The sequence below is a fragment of the Maniola hyperantus genome, chromosome 16 (genome assembly GCF_902806685.2).
Source record: "Maniola hyperantus chromosome 16, iAphHyp1.2, whole genome shotgun sequence".
In the NCBI taxonomy this organism is placed as follows: Eukaryota; Metazoa; Arthropoda; class Insecta; order Lepidoptera; family Nymphalidae; genus Maniola; species Maniola hyperantus.
Window position 1 is genome coordinate 3434621 of NC_048551.1, and position 16262 is coordinate 3450882.

General features: G+C 38.6%; 1 protein-coding gene across 1 annotated transcript in view; it reads right to left on the reverse strand.

The window, feature by feature from the left end:
* LOC117989332 (uncharacterized protein CG43867) overlaps nt 1-16262 on the reverse strand; it is a 352469-nt gene that overhangs the window by 247885 nt on the left and 88322 nt on the right. Inside the window, exons 2-3 of the mRNA XM_069503976.1 lie at nt 12149-12524; nt 10393-10552 (exon numbers count right to left, since the gene is read on the reverse strand). Coding sequence (XP_069360077.1) covers nt 10393-10552; nt 12149-12300 — 312 coding nt within the window. The 5' untranslated portion in view covers nt 12301-12524. The remainder of the gene's footprint in view (nt 1-10392; nt 10553-12148; nt 12525-16262) is intronic.

The window sequence follows — 16262 nt, forward strand, 5'->3', positions numbered from 1 at the left end:
TTTTACTGGCTGTAATGACACTAACTTAGAGACGAGCGCTTTTGCTTATCGTGAAACTTCTGGGATGACAAAATGAAATGTTAAATTGGATCACAGTTGGTATACGATGTTAGCACAAGTATGTGACGATTTTTTCCTTCACCGTTTGTTACATACATCGCATCGAACTAATTATTTTAAAGTTTTTGTAATTAAATGCTCTATGCATTCAATTGTCTTTTTTGAAATATAGATAGCAAGCAAACGAGCAGGCGGGTCACCTGATCTTAAGTGATTACCGCCCCCATGAACATTTGCAGCACCAGAGGAACCGCCGATGCGTTGCTGGCCTTTTAGGAATTTGTTGGGCAAATTGCAAAAGCTTTATCTTACATACCTACTACTCCGTTTATGTCAAAATGTACACAAGATTCAGTTCAACACTTCCACTTTACAATGGTTAGAGCTATTCTATGAGTTTGCTTCAATTTTGCGTACCGAATCTGAAACTAGAGAAACTATCTTCCACCTTTCGATATGTTTCATTTAGGTTTATTAGTAGGATAACAAAAGATCGAGGAAGTACCGCTTCCAACTCACTCAACAAAATAAGCGATGGAAATATTATTTCAATTTCATTTACTTCAATTCCAGTTGCAACCATCAAGTGTTGTTGAGTTGATTCCGCAAATAAATAAAATGCAACAGATTATATATTTTCTCTTTATTCGCGCTGCAGTTTCTGCACTCGAACGCTTTCAGCTCCCGATTGCAGCGGCGAGTATGAAATCACTGCCAATATAGTGAAAGATACTGCAAATGGAATGGAGAGCGTGTCCATCGTTTCATATAACTGCCGAGTATGGGTTTCTGCTGCAGGACTTGGGACATACCGAGCGTAAAGTTATCACTTTAGGTCTGATAATAATTAGTCTTCTAAATGTATAAAAGGAAAAGGTTCTAGGACTGATCTATCAACGCACAGCTCAAACTACTGGACGGATCGGGCTGAAATTTGGCATGCAGATAGCTATAATGACGTAGGCATCCGCTAAGAAAGGATTTTTGAAAATTCAACCCCTAAGGGAGTGAAATAGGGGTTTGAAAGTCCACGCGGACGAAGTCGCGAGCATAAGCTAGTTACATATAAAACATGAATAATTTTGTGCACGAGGAACATCATGATCATTATCAACCGATAGACGTCCACTGCTGGACATATATTATGTCTCTTGTAGGAACTTCCATATGGCACGGTCATGAGGCGCTCCTAAATCCAGCGGCTTCCTGCGACTCGTTTGATGTTGTCTGTACACCGTCCGTGTCAGTGAGGGGTCTTCCAATGCTTTTCGGTGCGAGCGCCATTATAGCACCTTGGGACCCCAACGTCTATATAGGTTTTTTGAACTATGTGCACGGACGTGTACTACGAGATATGAAGCTTAAGTGGTACTGGGCAATTACCACTTCAGTTTCACATTCCGTTGATTCAGAGTACAGATCTCCACATTTCTGATTATAGTAATTAAGTTTATTAAAAGATGGATTGTGTCAATATAGTTTATTTTCGAATAATTTTAAAATTAAAAAAAAGAATATGTGACTTGCTTGTGTGTTTGTATATGTAAGGTAGCATAGTGGAAGTTTATTGTACGTGTTCGATTTTTTTAAACATTTCAAATCATTTGCACCTACTGATCTATTTTAAATCTATAACATGCTTTCTGTAGAACAAATGTACAGGATATTAGGAATTGATTACTATCCGCAATTAACAAAACATATAGAACAAAACTTAACTTGAGAAGTTTCTGTTTGCTTTTGTCATGTTCAATGCTTTGTTAACTTCTGAACATGTTCAAAGAGATACTCGGTGTACGTGAAACTTTACGCCATTGGCTCGGGCTAGTTTCCGGTGGAATCGTCAGAATCGTTCAGGATACGGTAACTGTTACAATAATTGCGCACTGTTTATACACTACCTGGCTAATTTTCAATTTGAATTTACCTTCCAGAATTCCCACCCACCTACCAGCCAATCCATGACGTTCATTTAAAATAAATTAATATGAGATTTTTACGTTTTTGCAAAAAAAAATATGGCCGGACAGAGTAGAGGTCTGAGGCTATAGTTACCAGTGTAACGAAGACACAGAAACATTTTTCCGGTACTTTCCGTTGACCTAGAATCATGAAATTTGGCAGGTAGGTAGGCAATTATAGCATAAGTAAAGGAATAAATCCGAAAAACGTGGGTTTGTGGTTGGATCAAATAAAAAAATTAAAATGTGTTAATGTGAAAATAATTAGTATTTTCAATTTTCAAAGTAAGAACTGGGATATCATATGAAAGAACTTTACCTGTATATTCTAAGACAGATTTTTATTTATTTTTATGCATAACAGTTTTTGATTTATCGTGCAAAATGTCGAAAAAAATACCCGAGTACGGAACGCTCAGTGCGCGAGCCTGACTCGAAATTAACTATCATCGATAAAGAGTGCCTATAATAATGTATTATTAAGTAATAGTCGTACTGTTTTATTCGAGTTTAGATTAAAATATTTGTAGCAGTCGGCAACTATTTAGAGCCGATTGATTTATCGACACTGTGAACGCCTGTAGAAAAGTGATGCATGGGCCTTTTGAGATTAGCACAGAGTAACTATGTGCAAGAGCAAGCAAAAAAGTTTGCTTGAAAAATAAAATTCAACTCACAACTTTTAAACTGTGTATGCTATAACCACTAAGACGTTTTTATGTTAAACTAGCTCATTAGCTAAAAACATAAGGGGTCGCTAGTACATTATAATGGTAGGTGTATACCTACCATTAAAGTGTTTTTTTAGATATCTCTATACTGTCAGTATAGGGAAATCTAAAACCATATCAACAGGGATTAGAAGCAACTGTCTTAGGAACCTTTAGTTCTTGTTTCATAATTAATTAAATTTTTTAATGCCGATCGACTCCGTTTTATGTATCGTACGTAGATCATTTCATTGTATCGATGGAAGAAATCGGGACAGCAGAAGTTAGTTATACCTATTTCAGTAAATGATTTTTCATACAATTTGTAAGAACTGATAGGTTAGGTTAGCCATGCTGTTATGCCACTACAGGTGTTCTGAAACGTGCTGGTAATATGGCAGGTGAGATGTCATATTGAACATTATTTATTATTTATTAAACCATTAGTGTTATTAGTATACCTAGTTACCTACCTAGTAGCGCAATAAAAAAACCTTAAGACAACTAGAACTAAACTAGACAAATTAAACTAGAAAAATCTTTTTCGCCCGTTGTAAATATTGCTCAAATCTCTAGCATTGCTCTGTGGTTCACGTGCACAGTTCCAAAGGTGCGATTTGTAAAAGTCAAAGCTACACAAATTCGATACACCCGAGAGCGCCGTACGGACAGACATGAATTTTGACTAACAATACATCCTGTATTTTATGGATAATCAAGAATCTCATAAGAGAATTATTACCCATATTATAAATGTGAAAGTGTGTTTATTGCTTTGTTTGTTTGTCTTTCAAACACGTTGCAACGGAGCAACGCGATTATCGACGTAATTTTTTGCATTGGTATAAAGACCTGCTGCTCGCTTGCGAGAAAACTGCATCAATCATTATTACAATCGTAATCGTTGTGATTGGCTGAATTTATGGCATTCTTGTTGCAACAATACAGTGTAGCCAATAGTAAGCGAGCATCAACCAATCAGAGATGATTGCAATCGTGACATTGTAGCTGTCATTCGGCCGTAATCGAGCCGCTAGAGAGTGAAACAGGCTACTTTTTATCACGGAAAATCAAAGAGTTCCCACGAGATTTAAAAAAACCACGCGGAAAAAGTTGCGCATATTAGCTTGTGTAAAATAAGTAGTGTAAAATTATACCACTTTTACGAAAAAGGTATTTTCAACTAGAAAAATCTTTTTCGCTCGTTGTAAATATTGCTCAAATCTCCAGCATTGCTCTGTGGTTCACGTGCACAGTTCCAAAGGTGCGATTTGTAAAAGCCAAAGCTACACAAAGTCGATGCACCCGGGAGCGCCGTACGGACAGACATGAATTTTGACTAATACATCCTGTATATTGCATTTTATGTTAAAAGCTTTGTGGGAAATTGGATTTTAATGGTCTTACACGTGTATGAAGTGAAGCGAAGAATTATGTAAGAATACAAAATAGGGGAAGGTTGGTGCCGGGATGGTTATTAAATTGTAGAGAAGGTAATCTCAGATATCTAATGCAATTAGGGGAAATCTTTACCAAGCCTAGAGCTAAGAACAGGACGAGTTGCGAATATAAATAGTGATTGGGACAAGTTGCGAATGGCACGAGATCCGAACGTGACGAGTTGCAAATGGGACGAGATGCAAACGGGACGAGATACGAATGGGACGAGATGCGAATGGGATGAAATGGGACAAGATTAGACGAGTTGCAAGTGGGAAGACTTGCTAACAAACCTGTTATAGTAGAATTAAAAATTCTATGTATTAGGTATGAATGAAAATCCCATAAATGTCGTTCGGTAAAGGAATCATTTTCTAACAATGCAGAATCCTAACGGCTAAAAGCAAAGTGCAGGTGCAAGTCCGTCATTGCCAACCCATCATCAAACTTGTTATAAAATCATGCATCATTCCACACATCAATCAGTTCACGTCGAATCATCAACCACGTCAGTTCAAGACCGCAAACCATTACGGTTCACGTACAGCTCTCGAATCACACAGACATAAATATTGTATTTATCTGACATAGAATAACAGAACCTTTGATGAGATTAACAAATATTACAATGCCCACGACTTCGTCCGCTTAGATTTAGGTTTTAAAAAGTTCATGGAAACTCTTTTTCCTGGATCAAAAGTAGCCTACGTCCTAAGTGACCTAACACGAAATGCGAGCTGTACGAAATTTTATCAAATTCGGTTAAAAAATGGGCCCTAAAAATCTTGCAGACAGACAGTCACACTTACGTTTTTAAAATATTATGTAGGTATGGATATTATGGATCATGCCACATTATTGTATAGTGTAGATGTCGTATTGATGATTGGGTTAGTACACAATCTCTTGAAACGATGAAAACCCTCAAATGGAATTTCCCAAAGTGCTATAGGATGTAACAATAAACGAAGCGGTAAAATAAAATATGCACCCAAAAGATGTATGGCACCTCCGCTCGGCTCGGCGGGATTTCAGCTATGTTTCAGCTTTTGCACGAATATTCCCGTACACGTGAAGTTTGGAAGTTGCCGGGATGGAAAATGTGTTAGCGTCAACAATTCCGAAGAAGAAATCTGCGAATCTGTGGATAAAATCTTTAGGGTAACATTTTATTTATGGACTGAGCTGGCATACCAATCCTGATAATATAACTGTGACCCACCATGGCTTCGTTCAGGTAAATTTTTTTGAAAATCTAATATTTTCGCAGACATTTCTTGAAATCCGTAAGCTCATTTTGTATGTTTTATGTGTAATCAAAATATACAGAAATGTTCAGTAGAAGAAAGTAAATATACTTCTCATCATACAAATCGAAACACTTTCTAATATAATTTGACGATTTGACAATAATTAGAGTCGGCAAGGATCTGGAAAATTGGAACGAGGAAACTTTTAATTAAGCGTTGTGCAGTTGTAGAATCGTTCGGGCCAATTTATAAAGTTTAACGAGTGTTTACAACTACTGCCTACGATTGGAAAAAACCAGCCAAGTGAGAGTCGGACTCGCGCACCGAGGGTTCCGTACCTTGGAAAGATAATTATGCAAATAAAAGTTTGTAACCGCAAAACTTTATGTGATATAACTACACGTAATGTTCTTAAAGGGGTGCGAAGTCTGCCAATCCGCGCTTGGTCAGCGTGGTGGACTAAAGTAGTAGGCTATCAATAGGTTGATGATGATGATGATTTAACTAGGATGGGTCAGCTACTTACAATATCTAAAAGGAGAAACTGACTGACTGATAAATTATTATCAACGTACAACTCTAACCGGTCGGTCCAGAATAATATATTGAGATCTTGTGTGCGGCTTCTCTAATTTTCCGGAATTGCACTCGAAGTCGGGCTGGTTGTATCAATTGATTGATCGAAGAAATCAGCGAAATTTGTACTCCCTACTTATCTATAGTACGCGACAGGTCAACATGGCAATCGGAGTATGAGGCGAGAGAACGTCTCGCACACCCGCACGTCACCCGCGCTATCCCGCACCGGGTTAGCGCGGGAGCTGTGCGGATGTGCGGGGCGTTCCCACCCCGATTACCATCTCGAACTGTCGTGTACTATACGTATCTTTATCCCGAAGTCACGTTTGACCCTAATATTGATAACTAATATGTTGCGACAGCCATATGAGTCAATAGGATAGGGGGATAAAAGGAATCTTTTCCACGCAACTTCAGCTTGATGGCACGGCTCTTTAGATAAAAACTTATGGCCCCCATCCATGAGGCACATCAAACATGGGATCGTTATATCCTGTTCTTTTAAATTAATACCACTCAATAAAGCAATCGGTTTTTTTTTTTACCGATCAGTTTCCTTTTTTAGCGTTTAAACTACCGTGAGTGATTTCCATTATAAATCTTACTCACGTGTGTAGTCGACGTTAGCCCGACTTGTTTCGAACCCATCCGGAAAAGGACCCCGTGTGTAAGCGACACGTGAGTAAGCCGGGACAGATAGTATTTATAGTTTCCTTTTTATTTAATCATAGAGGTTTGCAATAGTATGACATTGTGAAATGGCAATAATTATGCATCAATAAAATTTAATTTAATGATAATTTTAAAATTCAATTAATTAACACTATCACAATTATTAATCACAGTAGGGTAATGTTCTAAGAGTATAAGTTCACTAGACTGTCACTGAGCACCTTGTCACAAGACTGTCACTGACCATCTTGTTGTACTGGAACTCTGCTCCAACTTCTATGACTCGTATGGAGCTGTAGAGCGTAGAGTGCAGCTCAGGTGGTGGCTTTGGCAAACCATCATCATTGTGTACTAAGCAGTGCCACATGATTTACTACCCAGGACTGCTATTGTGAGCTGTATGTTCTAACAGTTGTACTGTATAATATGAGTTCTAAGGGTTGTCACTGGGTGCTCTTATTATGTTCTAGGAGTTGTCACTGGGTATTGTATATTCTAAGGGTTGTCACTTTATGGTCAATATTCTAAGGGCTGTCACGGAGAGCCTTGTTGGCCAGAACTCTCCCCCGAGCTGCCTGATCTGTTGTTTGCAGCTGCCGACACGTAATGGTGTGTGAGTATGACTCTGACGATGGCGAACCGGCGTCACCGTGTACCTTGGAGTGCCACTTGATTACCGTGTGTTCTCGCCCTTCTCTTAAAGATATTAACACCCGGTACATCAGTTGGGATTTATCTGAAGCTGCTTGAGTTTGTCCACCAGACAGTCCAAGTTTTCCTCTGGTGCGCATATCTCTGTGCTCTTAGCGATGGCCTGCTCCAAACACTACAGCGTGGCTAGCAAGTCTCCCTGCCTCTCCGCGAGGTCCGCTTGGCACTCCCAATAGATCGCAGATTCAGGGGCGCAAGGGAGTTGCTCATGCAACGCGCGGAGCCAACACGCGCTTTGTTCGCAGTTGAAACCCTCCCGCAACAGCTCCTTCAATTCATTCAAAGCACCGAGAAGCACTTCGTGGTTCAACGCCTCACGAGAAATCAGTGGTGAAGTATAACTGTCATTATAATCGCTAGTGTCCGTAACACAGCTTGCTTTACACCAGCTGTGCGCAGGGAATCGGGGGCTTCCTTCATTTTCCAGATTACCATTTCTATAGTTATTTTCCGAAAATGACTCCTTTTCACTTTTATGTCCTGATGCTACATTCTCTTTATTTTCATCAGCGTCAACGAACTTCCACGCTTCCTCTTGTGGTTTTATATTACGATTACATAAATGATTCAGTCCAAACCACTGCAAGTGGTAATATGAATCTAAAGGTTACCCCCTTTTCTTTAACCAACTCTGCAATCTCTGTATCTATTTTTCCGGTTTTGGAGGGCTTTTTGGAGAGCTTAGCCGTGGAGGTATTTGAAATTTGACTCTCTTACTTTCTTTTGTGACCGCTGAAATTACTTTATCGCCTTTGTCATCCTCATCGCCTTTGTCGCCTTCATCATCATTTGACTCTTGTAGGTAATTCTTGTGAATATGGTCTCCTATTGATGTCCACTTATTATGTATGCAGTTAGGCAATTCATTTTTATTTACACCTTCAAAATGAATCTTTCCTTTGCCTAACACTTTTACTAGCCTTTTTGGTGCAGTTCGGATCAGTTTTGGTTTTGTTGAGTTTCGTAGCCACCAAGCTCATTTGACATTTATTTTAAATCCATTGAAGGTTTTACACGAAACATGTTTTTATATCGCTCAGTGAGGCAGCAATTTAGAACCAACGAATGTCAAATGAGTTTTATGGATTTCACTTAGTGATGATCACTGAGTTAGTGCATCACCCGCAGGGCCACATCCCTCGTAGCTATAGTTAAGTCTTTTGGTCATACTTAATTAACTATGGCTACGAGGAATGTAAATTTGTATCCGTAGCTCTGTATTATTTTTTGTCTCGGAGTTTCGAAAACTGTGATAGAAAATTCCTTTTTTGCAGTTTCATAAAATTACTTGAACCCTTTTTATCTAAGACAAAAATTACAATCAAAATAAAGTAAGGTCTGGAAAGGAACATTCGCCAATGACCGAATAAGATTAGGTAATATTGAAAGGAAAATGTGCTATTTGAGATACAAACTAAACTCTGAAGCAACGTATGCTACATTGGTCGTTCAGGTTACGTCCAAGATTGCAAGCAATAAAGGGCGATTCCAAATGTATGTTCCAACGAAATAAATTGTCTCAAAAAACCGAAATTGTCAAACGTCGATTTAAATTCTGAGTAGCAATTGTGACCAAGAACCTGTAGGAAATTGTGAAGAGGTGTTTGATAATAGATGAAAATTGATATTATGGTTATTCGTCATGGAAAACCAGCAATTTATGAATTTAAGGGCAAAGAAAAACGGATGAAAGCTGCCCGAAATACCCTGTAGGTAGCTTAGCAGGTAGCCTAGGTAGCTATCTTTACGAGGGCTGGTCTAAACGGCACTTAGCTGTGTTTGATGCTTTGTCTAAATATTTTAATCTCTTTTCCTAGTTGGTGAAGAGATCTGTTATACCTGATGCTGAATTACCAGAACACTAATTCTTGTCAACCTTCCTGAATATTGAGGGTCGTGATGGCATGTCACGGCTTGTCTTCTCCTTCTCAGATGCTCTTCTCTTTACAGATGTCAGCTATGTGGACCAGTTGATCGAGTTCGAGTGATGGACAGATTTCATCGGGCCAACGGCTACGTTCTCTTGGCCTCTTTTCTGACAGTTACCAACTAATTCTCAACGTTGCTAGGATCTCTGCGGGAAATGTGTCCGAAATATTCCCGGCTATGTCATAGGAATGTAGTTGATATTTTAGTTTATTTACGATGGAGACGTTAATTCTAAAAGCAGTTCAAAGAATTTAAAACATTATTCCAAGACCAACTTTTGCAGTCTGCTGAGTAAAGTTTTTCTGAATTACTTCGTTAAAATTTCCTACAGGCTCTTAAGCCAAGTGATCCTTAGCGCCTAAAATCCAGAAGTTATCCGTGCCGCCCGTCATCTGTTCTTTATAGCCCGGGATTTAATTTCGCGTGACATTATTCACGTCGCCGGTAAGTTTTTGCGTTCCGGGATATCGCGGGAAAGAGTTTATGATAGATGTCTGATCCATTTTTCATTACGTCCTGCGGAAATTCTGCTTTTAGTTTCCCCACGAATGGATTCGGATGTGTTTGAACTTTTTGTTAGATACATAGAGTTTTGCTTTTTTGGTGAAACAAACGTTGTTTATTTTTATATAAAACATGGATGAATACACACACATTGTGTTTCCTGGACCATGCATCCAAGTACATTCAGTCAGCATGAAGACTTTAGTCTTTACAAAGCTTATACACGCTGAAATTTTAGTGGTAGTCTTCCCGTGGTAGAACAATCGTTCTGCCACGGCCTTCACTAGTAGGTATATCGAGATTTTGAGTTAAACTTAAAAAAATAAAAATGTTTTTGTTTTGATATCATTAAAAAAAAAACATCTATTTTTCACTGAGGCCATGACTTTTTTCATGGAAAAATATATGTGGTTTAATATCTTGCAGCACAAATTCTTGCAGATTGTATACCAAAATGAATAGAAACGATCTCTTTGTTTCAATCTTCATTGTCTCAACTCTCAACTAATGGACGTCCACAACTGGACATTGGTCTCTTGAAGAAAATCTCCACCACTTTGTATCACATAATCCTACCTTATCTCTGAGCATATCTCGTACTCGCGTGGCTTGATGGCGACTCCTGTGCAGCTCCAGCTGGAGCTCCAAGCACCGTTCCTGCCAGTTCACAGACCCAAGGTCTGCTGCTGCTAGCTCGTACTCCAAGGGATCCAGGCGGGAGGAGTGGGCGAATGGTCTGAAAAATATATCACCATTACAGTCTGCAGTAGGTTTTTTTAATTTATTTTTATTTAGGAGGAAGTTAAGCTTTGACTGCAATCTTACCTAGACGATGTAAATGACGATGCAGTCTAAGACTGAGATCTATAGAGCGCATTTTGACTTTGCTCACACGTTAAAATGAAACAGATTTACGGAGTACCGTAAGAACTATTCCAGATTCTAATAAGAATTTAATTCTGCGTAAGATTCTAGTAAGAATAACTATAAAATGAAAACATGAATCTCTGAATGAAATGAAATGATGTTCTCTTTCTAAATTAGCCATTAGCAAAATTCCTTTAAATTCAAAACATTTTCACCAATAATCAAGTGAAACACATTACCAATTCAGATTCAGCCAGCATTTACAATCTCATCACATGAAAATTGGAAACGACTTAAGCCTTCAATTGGTGTGCGAGCGCGTCATTCCAATTCGTAAGTACCAATTTCACACTGTATTGTGAATGTAGGGCATTGGATACAAACTACGCCCCTGAAGTTGGCAGTACCAATCAGTACCCTTATTATAAATGTGAAAGTGTGTTTGTTTGTTGGTTTGTCCTTCAATCACGTCGCAACGGTGCAACGGATTGACGGGATATTTTGCATGGGTATAAATAAAGACCTGGAGAGTGACATAGGCTACTTTTTATCCCGGAAACCCAAGAGTTCCCACGGGAGTTTTAAAAAACTAAATCAACGCATACGAAGTCGCGAGCATAAGCTAGTTAATTATAATTTACTTGCTGATGCCCGTGACTTCATCCGCGTGAAGAAACGGACTAACTTGGAACTGGTACGGTAGTTGTATCAACCAATACCGCTTATCGGTTTCTACACGGCATCGTACCGGAACGCTAAATCACTTGACGGGACGGCTTTGCTGGTAGGATGGTAACTAGTCACGGTCGAAGCCTCCCGCTATACAAACCAGAGACAATTTAGAAATTATAAATTTACAAATTGCCCCTGCCGGGAATGGAATCCGGGATCTCCCACTTATAAAACCACAGCGCTCACTACTGCGCTAGGGAGGTCGGCAAAAAGCTATAACCAACCTATACAGGAATATCAGGCAACTTTCTGATATTTATCTGGTAATTAAGAAAACATCAATAATCACAAATCGAGAATCAAACGTGGGACATCTGACTTACGATGCGGTTCGCTTTGATATCCCGATATGGTATGTTTTCTCTACAAAGTAAGAGTTTGCGAAATTATCACGATATCAATCTACGCCATGTTGCAATTACGGTTTCAACGTACAATATTATAATATAACTATCTCTAATCATAGCTTGCAATGCAATTTGCGGCGAGGAATCATGATTTTAATTATTGTATAGACAAAATAATTACATTCGCAGTAATAATTAAATTTGCTTTTCGCATTAGGTAAGTGGTAAAATAAATTTTAAAAATGATACCAGATAGGAAGATGTGATGTTAGAAATTATTGCACACGGATGCTTTTTATAATGTAGACAAGGCATAAGGATATTTCCACGGGAGTAAGTGAGGCCGCGGATGTTTGCTAGTCAAAATTTAAAAGTTAAAAATATACCTGGGCGGTGGTGGCGGTGGATCCCTCGAACGCCTTGGCATCAACCGAGGACTGTTTGGAGTACTGGAAGACTGCCCTGCGCCACTGTGATCCGTGAACCTCGACAACGGGTCGAAGATCTGCGACAACCGCCTCGACCTCTCCTCCGACATCGTAACACAACACTGCACCACACTCAACACTATCACATCACTAGCTAACGTCACTGACCAATCGCACGACAGAATCACAGACTATTTCAAACGATCCGAACTATTTAAACTAAGGAAGCGGTTATCGCGAGTTGAAAGATGGCGACCGACGCGACGCGGGATTTGCCGCGCAATCCTTCCCGCCATCTTGGTTCTGTCTGATCTTTTTCACGCCGTATTTAGATCTGAAAAAGAAATATGAAGTCAGTGGGTGGCGAGGTGAGAGATTAGGTAAGGTGAGTCAATTAGTCGTGGTTTGGGAGCGCTTGGACGGGCGACAAAATAAAATGTCAGCGCTGGCGCATTGACAAATACTGTCATCGCAAGTGAAATATAATATATTTCCGGTCTTGGTGACATTTAAATAATAACGTCGATTTTGTTTTATTTGGGGTTCGTCGGTTTCGTTTTAGAGGAGTCATTATTGCTTCATGGATTTTACTGTTTTAGAATTTCTTCTTTGTAACTTTATACCTACCTGGGTATCTTTCAAAAAATTGCAATTAATACCAAAATAATTCCAGAGCCTTTTAATTGCAATTTTAAGGCTCTGGAAGCCACCACATCATTATTCAAAAAAACCCTCACCATTATATTATGACCAAAAGCAAGGGTCAGAAGCCTCCGTTATGAGTAATACTGAGATGGAAATAACAATGAAGTTTTTCTTACATTAATTGGTTGGACCCGGACGTGATGCAACACAGTTTACTAATTGCCAGTTTAAACTCCAGTTTTCATAGCAAAATAAACTAAAATCGTTAAATGAAATGAAATTAGATAGATAATAAACTAGAAGCAACATAATGCAACTTTAAGTAGATTTAGACAGTAAAAGTGGTTGAAACCGTGTCAGTTTTTATAGTGGCTAAACTATAAAACTATTTTAGTTTCGAATTTCGTTAACTAATTTTTAAGCTGATGTCTTGTCTACAGCTGCTTTTCCTAGAATACTTTGATCATCATCATCATCATCATTGTGCAGTGACATCTTCAAACTGAAACTTGGAGTCAGCTGGAAAAAACTTTTGCGATCATAAGCAATTTTCCTAATTTCCGAGCACTTAATATGTAGTCCACTAACTTTTAGGCTACGTCTAGGACTCTACCACCAATCGATTCGGATTCTACTGAGAACTAATAATCTTACAGCACTAAAAAGACCATATTATATCTGAAATGAAATGTAGGTAGGAAGGTATGACGCAACATATTCAACGCAACTTATTACGACAGATTTCCTACGAGGTTCGCAGTGTGTAGAGACTCAAAACTATAAACCCATGCTTCTATGATTAACTGTTCATTATAATCTCCAATCGCCGTTTTAAAGCGGCCATTAAACAAATCCTTTTTTTTATTTGAATGTTTTTATGTCTAAAGGTGAGCACACACGGCCCACAGAAGGCGCAAGTGCTGCCAGTACCGTATTTTTCAGTAATGAAAATGCAAATAACGTCAGCAGCATTGGGCACGCTGTACATATGTGTAAGTAATGGGGTAGAGATCACATTAGTAGGTACCGATCTATACTGAGCCCATCAGGATTTCCTCGATGTGTCTTATGCGGCCAAATTTGCACGTTACGAGCATCTTTTGTATTGGGGATTGTGTGGCGTTTACGTCTTACGATTCCAAAGTTACAAAGACAAGTTGTACGCCAGAGTAACATAGTGCGATATTGAGCCATGCCACATAGCTGCATGCTTGAATATTTTAAAACGTAGCAAGAATCGTCGGCAGACTGTTGTAAGAATATATTCTTATTTACCACCAGGACGTGGTGGTGGCATCACCGTTGCTTGGCGTAATATAGACTGACGCATGCTGCTAGGACACAAAATTAATTAGTCGATTTGTATCGTGCCGCATAGTCGCATATTATTGCACCAGCTTTAAGGCTCTTACGCCTCCTGCCTGCGGATCTTGCGAGACGTCTTGTATAGTATGCGATCACCTTTAGGACGACATTAAACAAATCTAAATGTTTTTAGTCTAATTTAAATTAGTTCCTTAGTTTATATGAGTTCAGTTGTAACGACCCGGTAAATGTATTCCGCTACTTTATTTCTTTTTATTTTTGGATTCTACTCTTCTTTATTGTAGTAAAATTTTCCGCGATAATATGATTTTGAAACTAAACAACACAAGTTTTGGCTAACGTCCACGGCCATTTTTTTGACATCAACAATCTTAAAATAATATAATAACTTAGTTTTATTTACTTTTTAAATATAATATTTAGTCATAAAGAAAAATAAAATAATAATGTATTTGAGACTCTCAATTCATCACCATCATCATCATCGCGTGCATTTTGCACTAAGACTCGATTTCAGTGTCACAAAGTCAATGTTCCTGATTTAACGATCATCATTTTCTTCTGTGACATACCTTGAGCGAAGAAAATTTTCATTTTGATATATGCACTTATGGATAAAAAATAATGATCTGAGAAATAACTGATAAAATCCTATCACACTTCAAAAGTTCCGAAAACAAATTAACTACCTTATTTACCGAAATCCCTTCATTATCAGCTTCCCTGATAGCCGTACCCGGGGATCTTAAGGGTGCGTTTATTTCACACGATTTTTTTTTTCGGGCATGCACAATGCGATCGCCGCAAGTTCTTCTTCAACAAACTCTTATTAATTAGTAACTATTTAGAAAATATTACATAACGGACAAAATGTAATCATCGGTAATGTTATTGCGCGAAATTTGAACACACTCGTAATCCCGACTAATATTATAAAGGTGAAAGTTTGTATGTGTGTGTGTGTGTGTGTGTGTGTGTGTGTGTGTGTGTGTGTGTGTGTGTGTGTGTGTGTGTGTGTGTGTGTGTGTATGTATGTATGTATGTATGTTGTGAAGGAGTATCACGCAAAACTTACTGGACGGATTTGGCAAAAATTTGGAATGGAGATAGATTATATTCTGGATTAACACATCCTACTACGCTACTTTTTATCCCGGAAAATAAAAGAGTTCCCGCGGGATTTTGAAAAACGTAAATCCACGCGGACGAAGTCGCGGGCATCAGCTAGTTGTCTAATAAATATAGCTCACACGCGTCATTAATGAACAAGAGAGCGCGGCGCGTCGAATGATCGGATGCCGCGCGATGGCCGCACGATAACTTTCGCGCCGTTTAACCGAAGCCTAATGCTTATCACATCACAGCCGAAGTGAAAAATTACTTCACAGGGTGGCAAATTAAAAGGTCACTGACCAGAAAATTGCTCGGACCCCGCCAGATACGAGCTTTGATTAATGTTATCAAGGACGTTATCTAGGAAACTAAATTGGGGTCAACCCTTCTTGTGTTGCCCGACATTTTTATCTGTATCGGAATTTAAGGCTTCAAGCTTTTAAGTGCAAGTAAATTGAGTTTTGCAGCCAATCCGTTTCGTAATTTCTGAGCATATCCTCGAGTTTCTAGTTTGTGTTTGTTATGAATTATTTTCTCTTTCCATTTTTCAGAATCAATTCTGAAGTAGAAATTTTTGACGAAACTACTATCCTAATTTTCTACCTACCTAATTTGTATGGCTTGACAAGCCTAATAGTCTGCTTAGAGCTTTGTTCACTTACCCTTACTTTAAAGACTGTATCATCGGTTGCGTTAGCAGCTCTACTGAAAAATCGGCAACTTCAAACAAATATTCACTTCAAATGTATTTTACATAGATTATGAAAAAATGTATGTATCTAGAAACCTAATATCACTGAAGTGGTAGGTAAGTGCATATACACACAATTACATTGGAAGAGAGTAGATAACCTTTTTTACATATTTATAATCCTATATAATAATAGAAATGCTTAAGTTTATTTGTTTATCAAGTCACAACGGACGACTTGGAATTTCTGCGTAGCTAAAGACCTGGAAAGTACTTAACATAGGCTGCTTCTTGTTC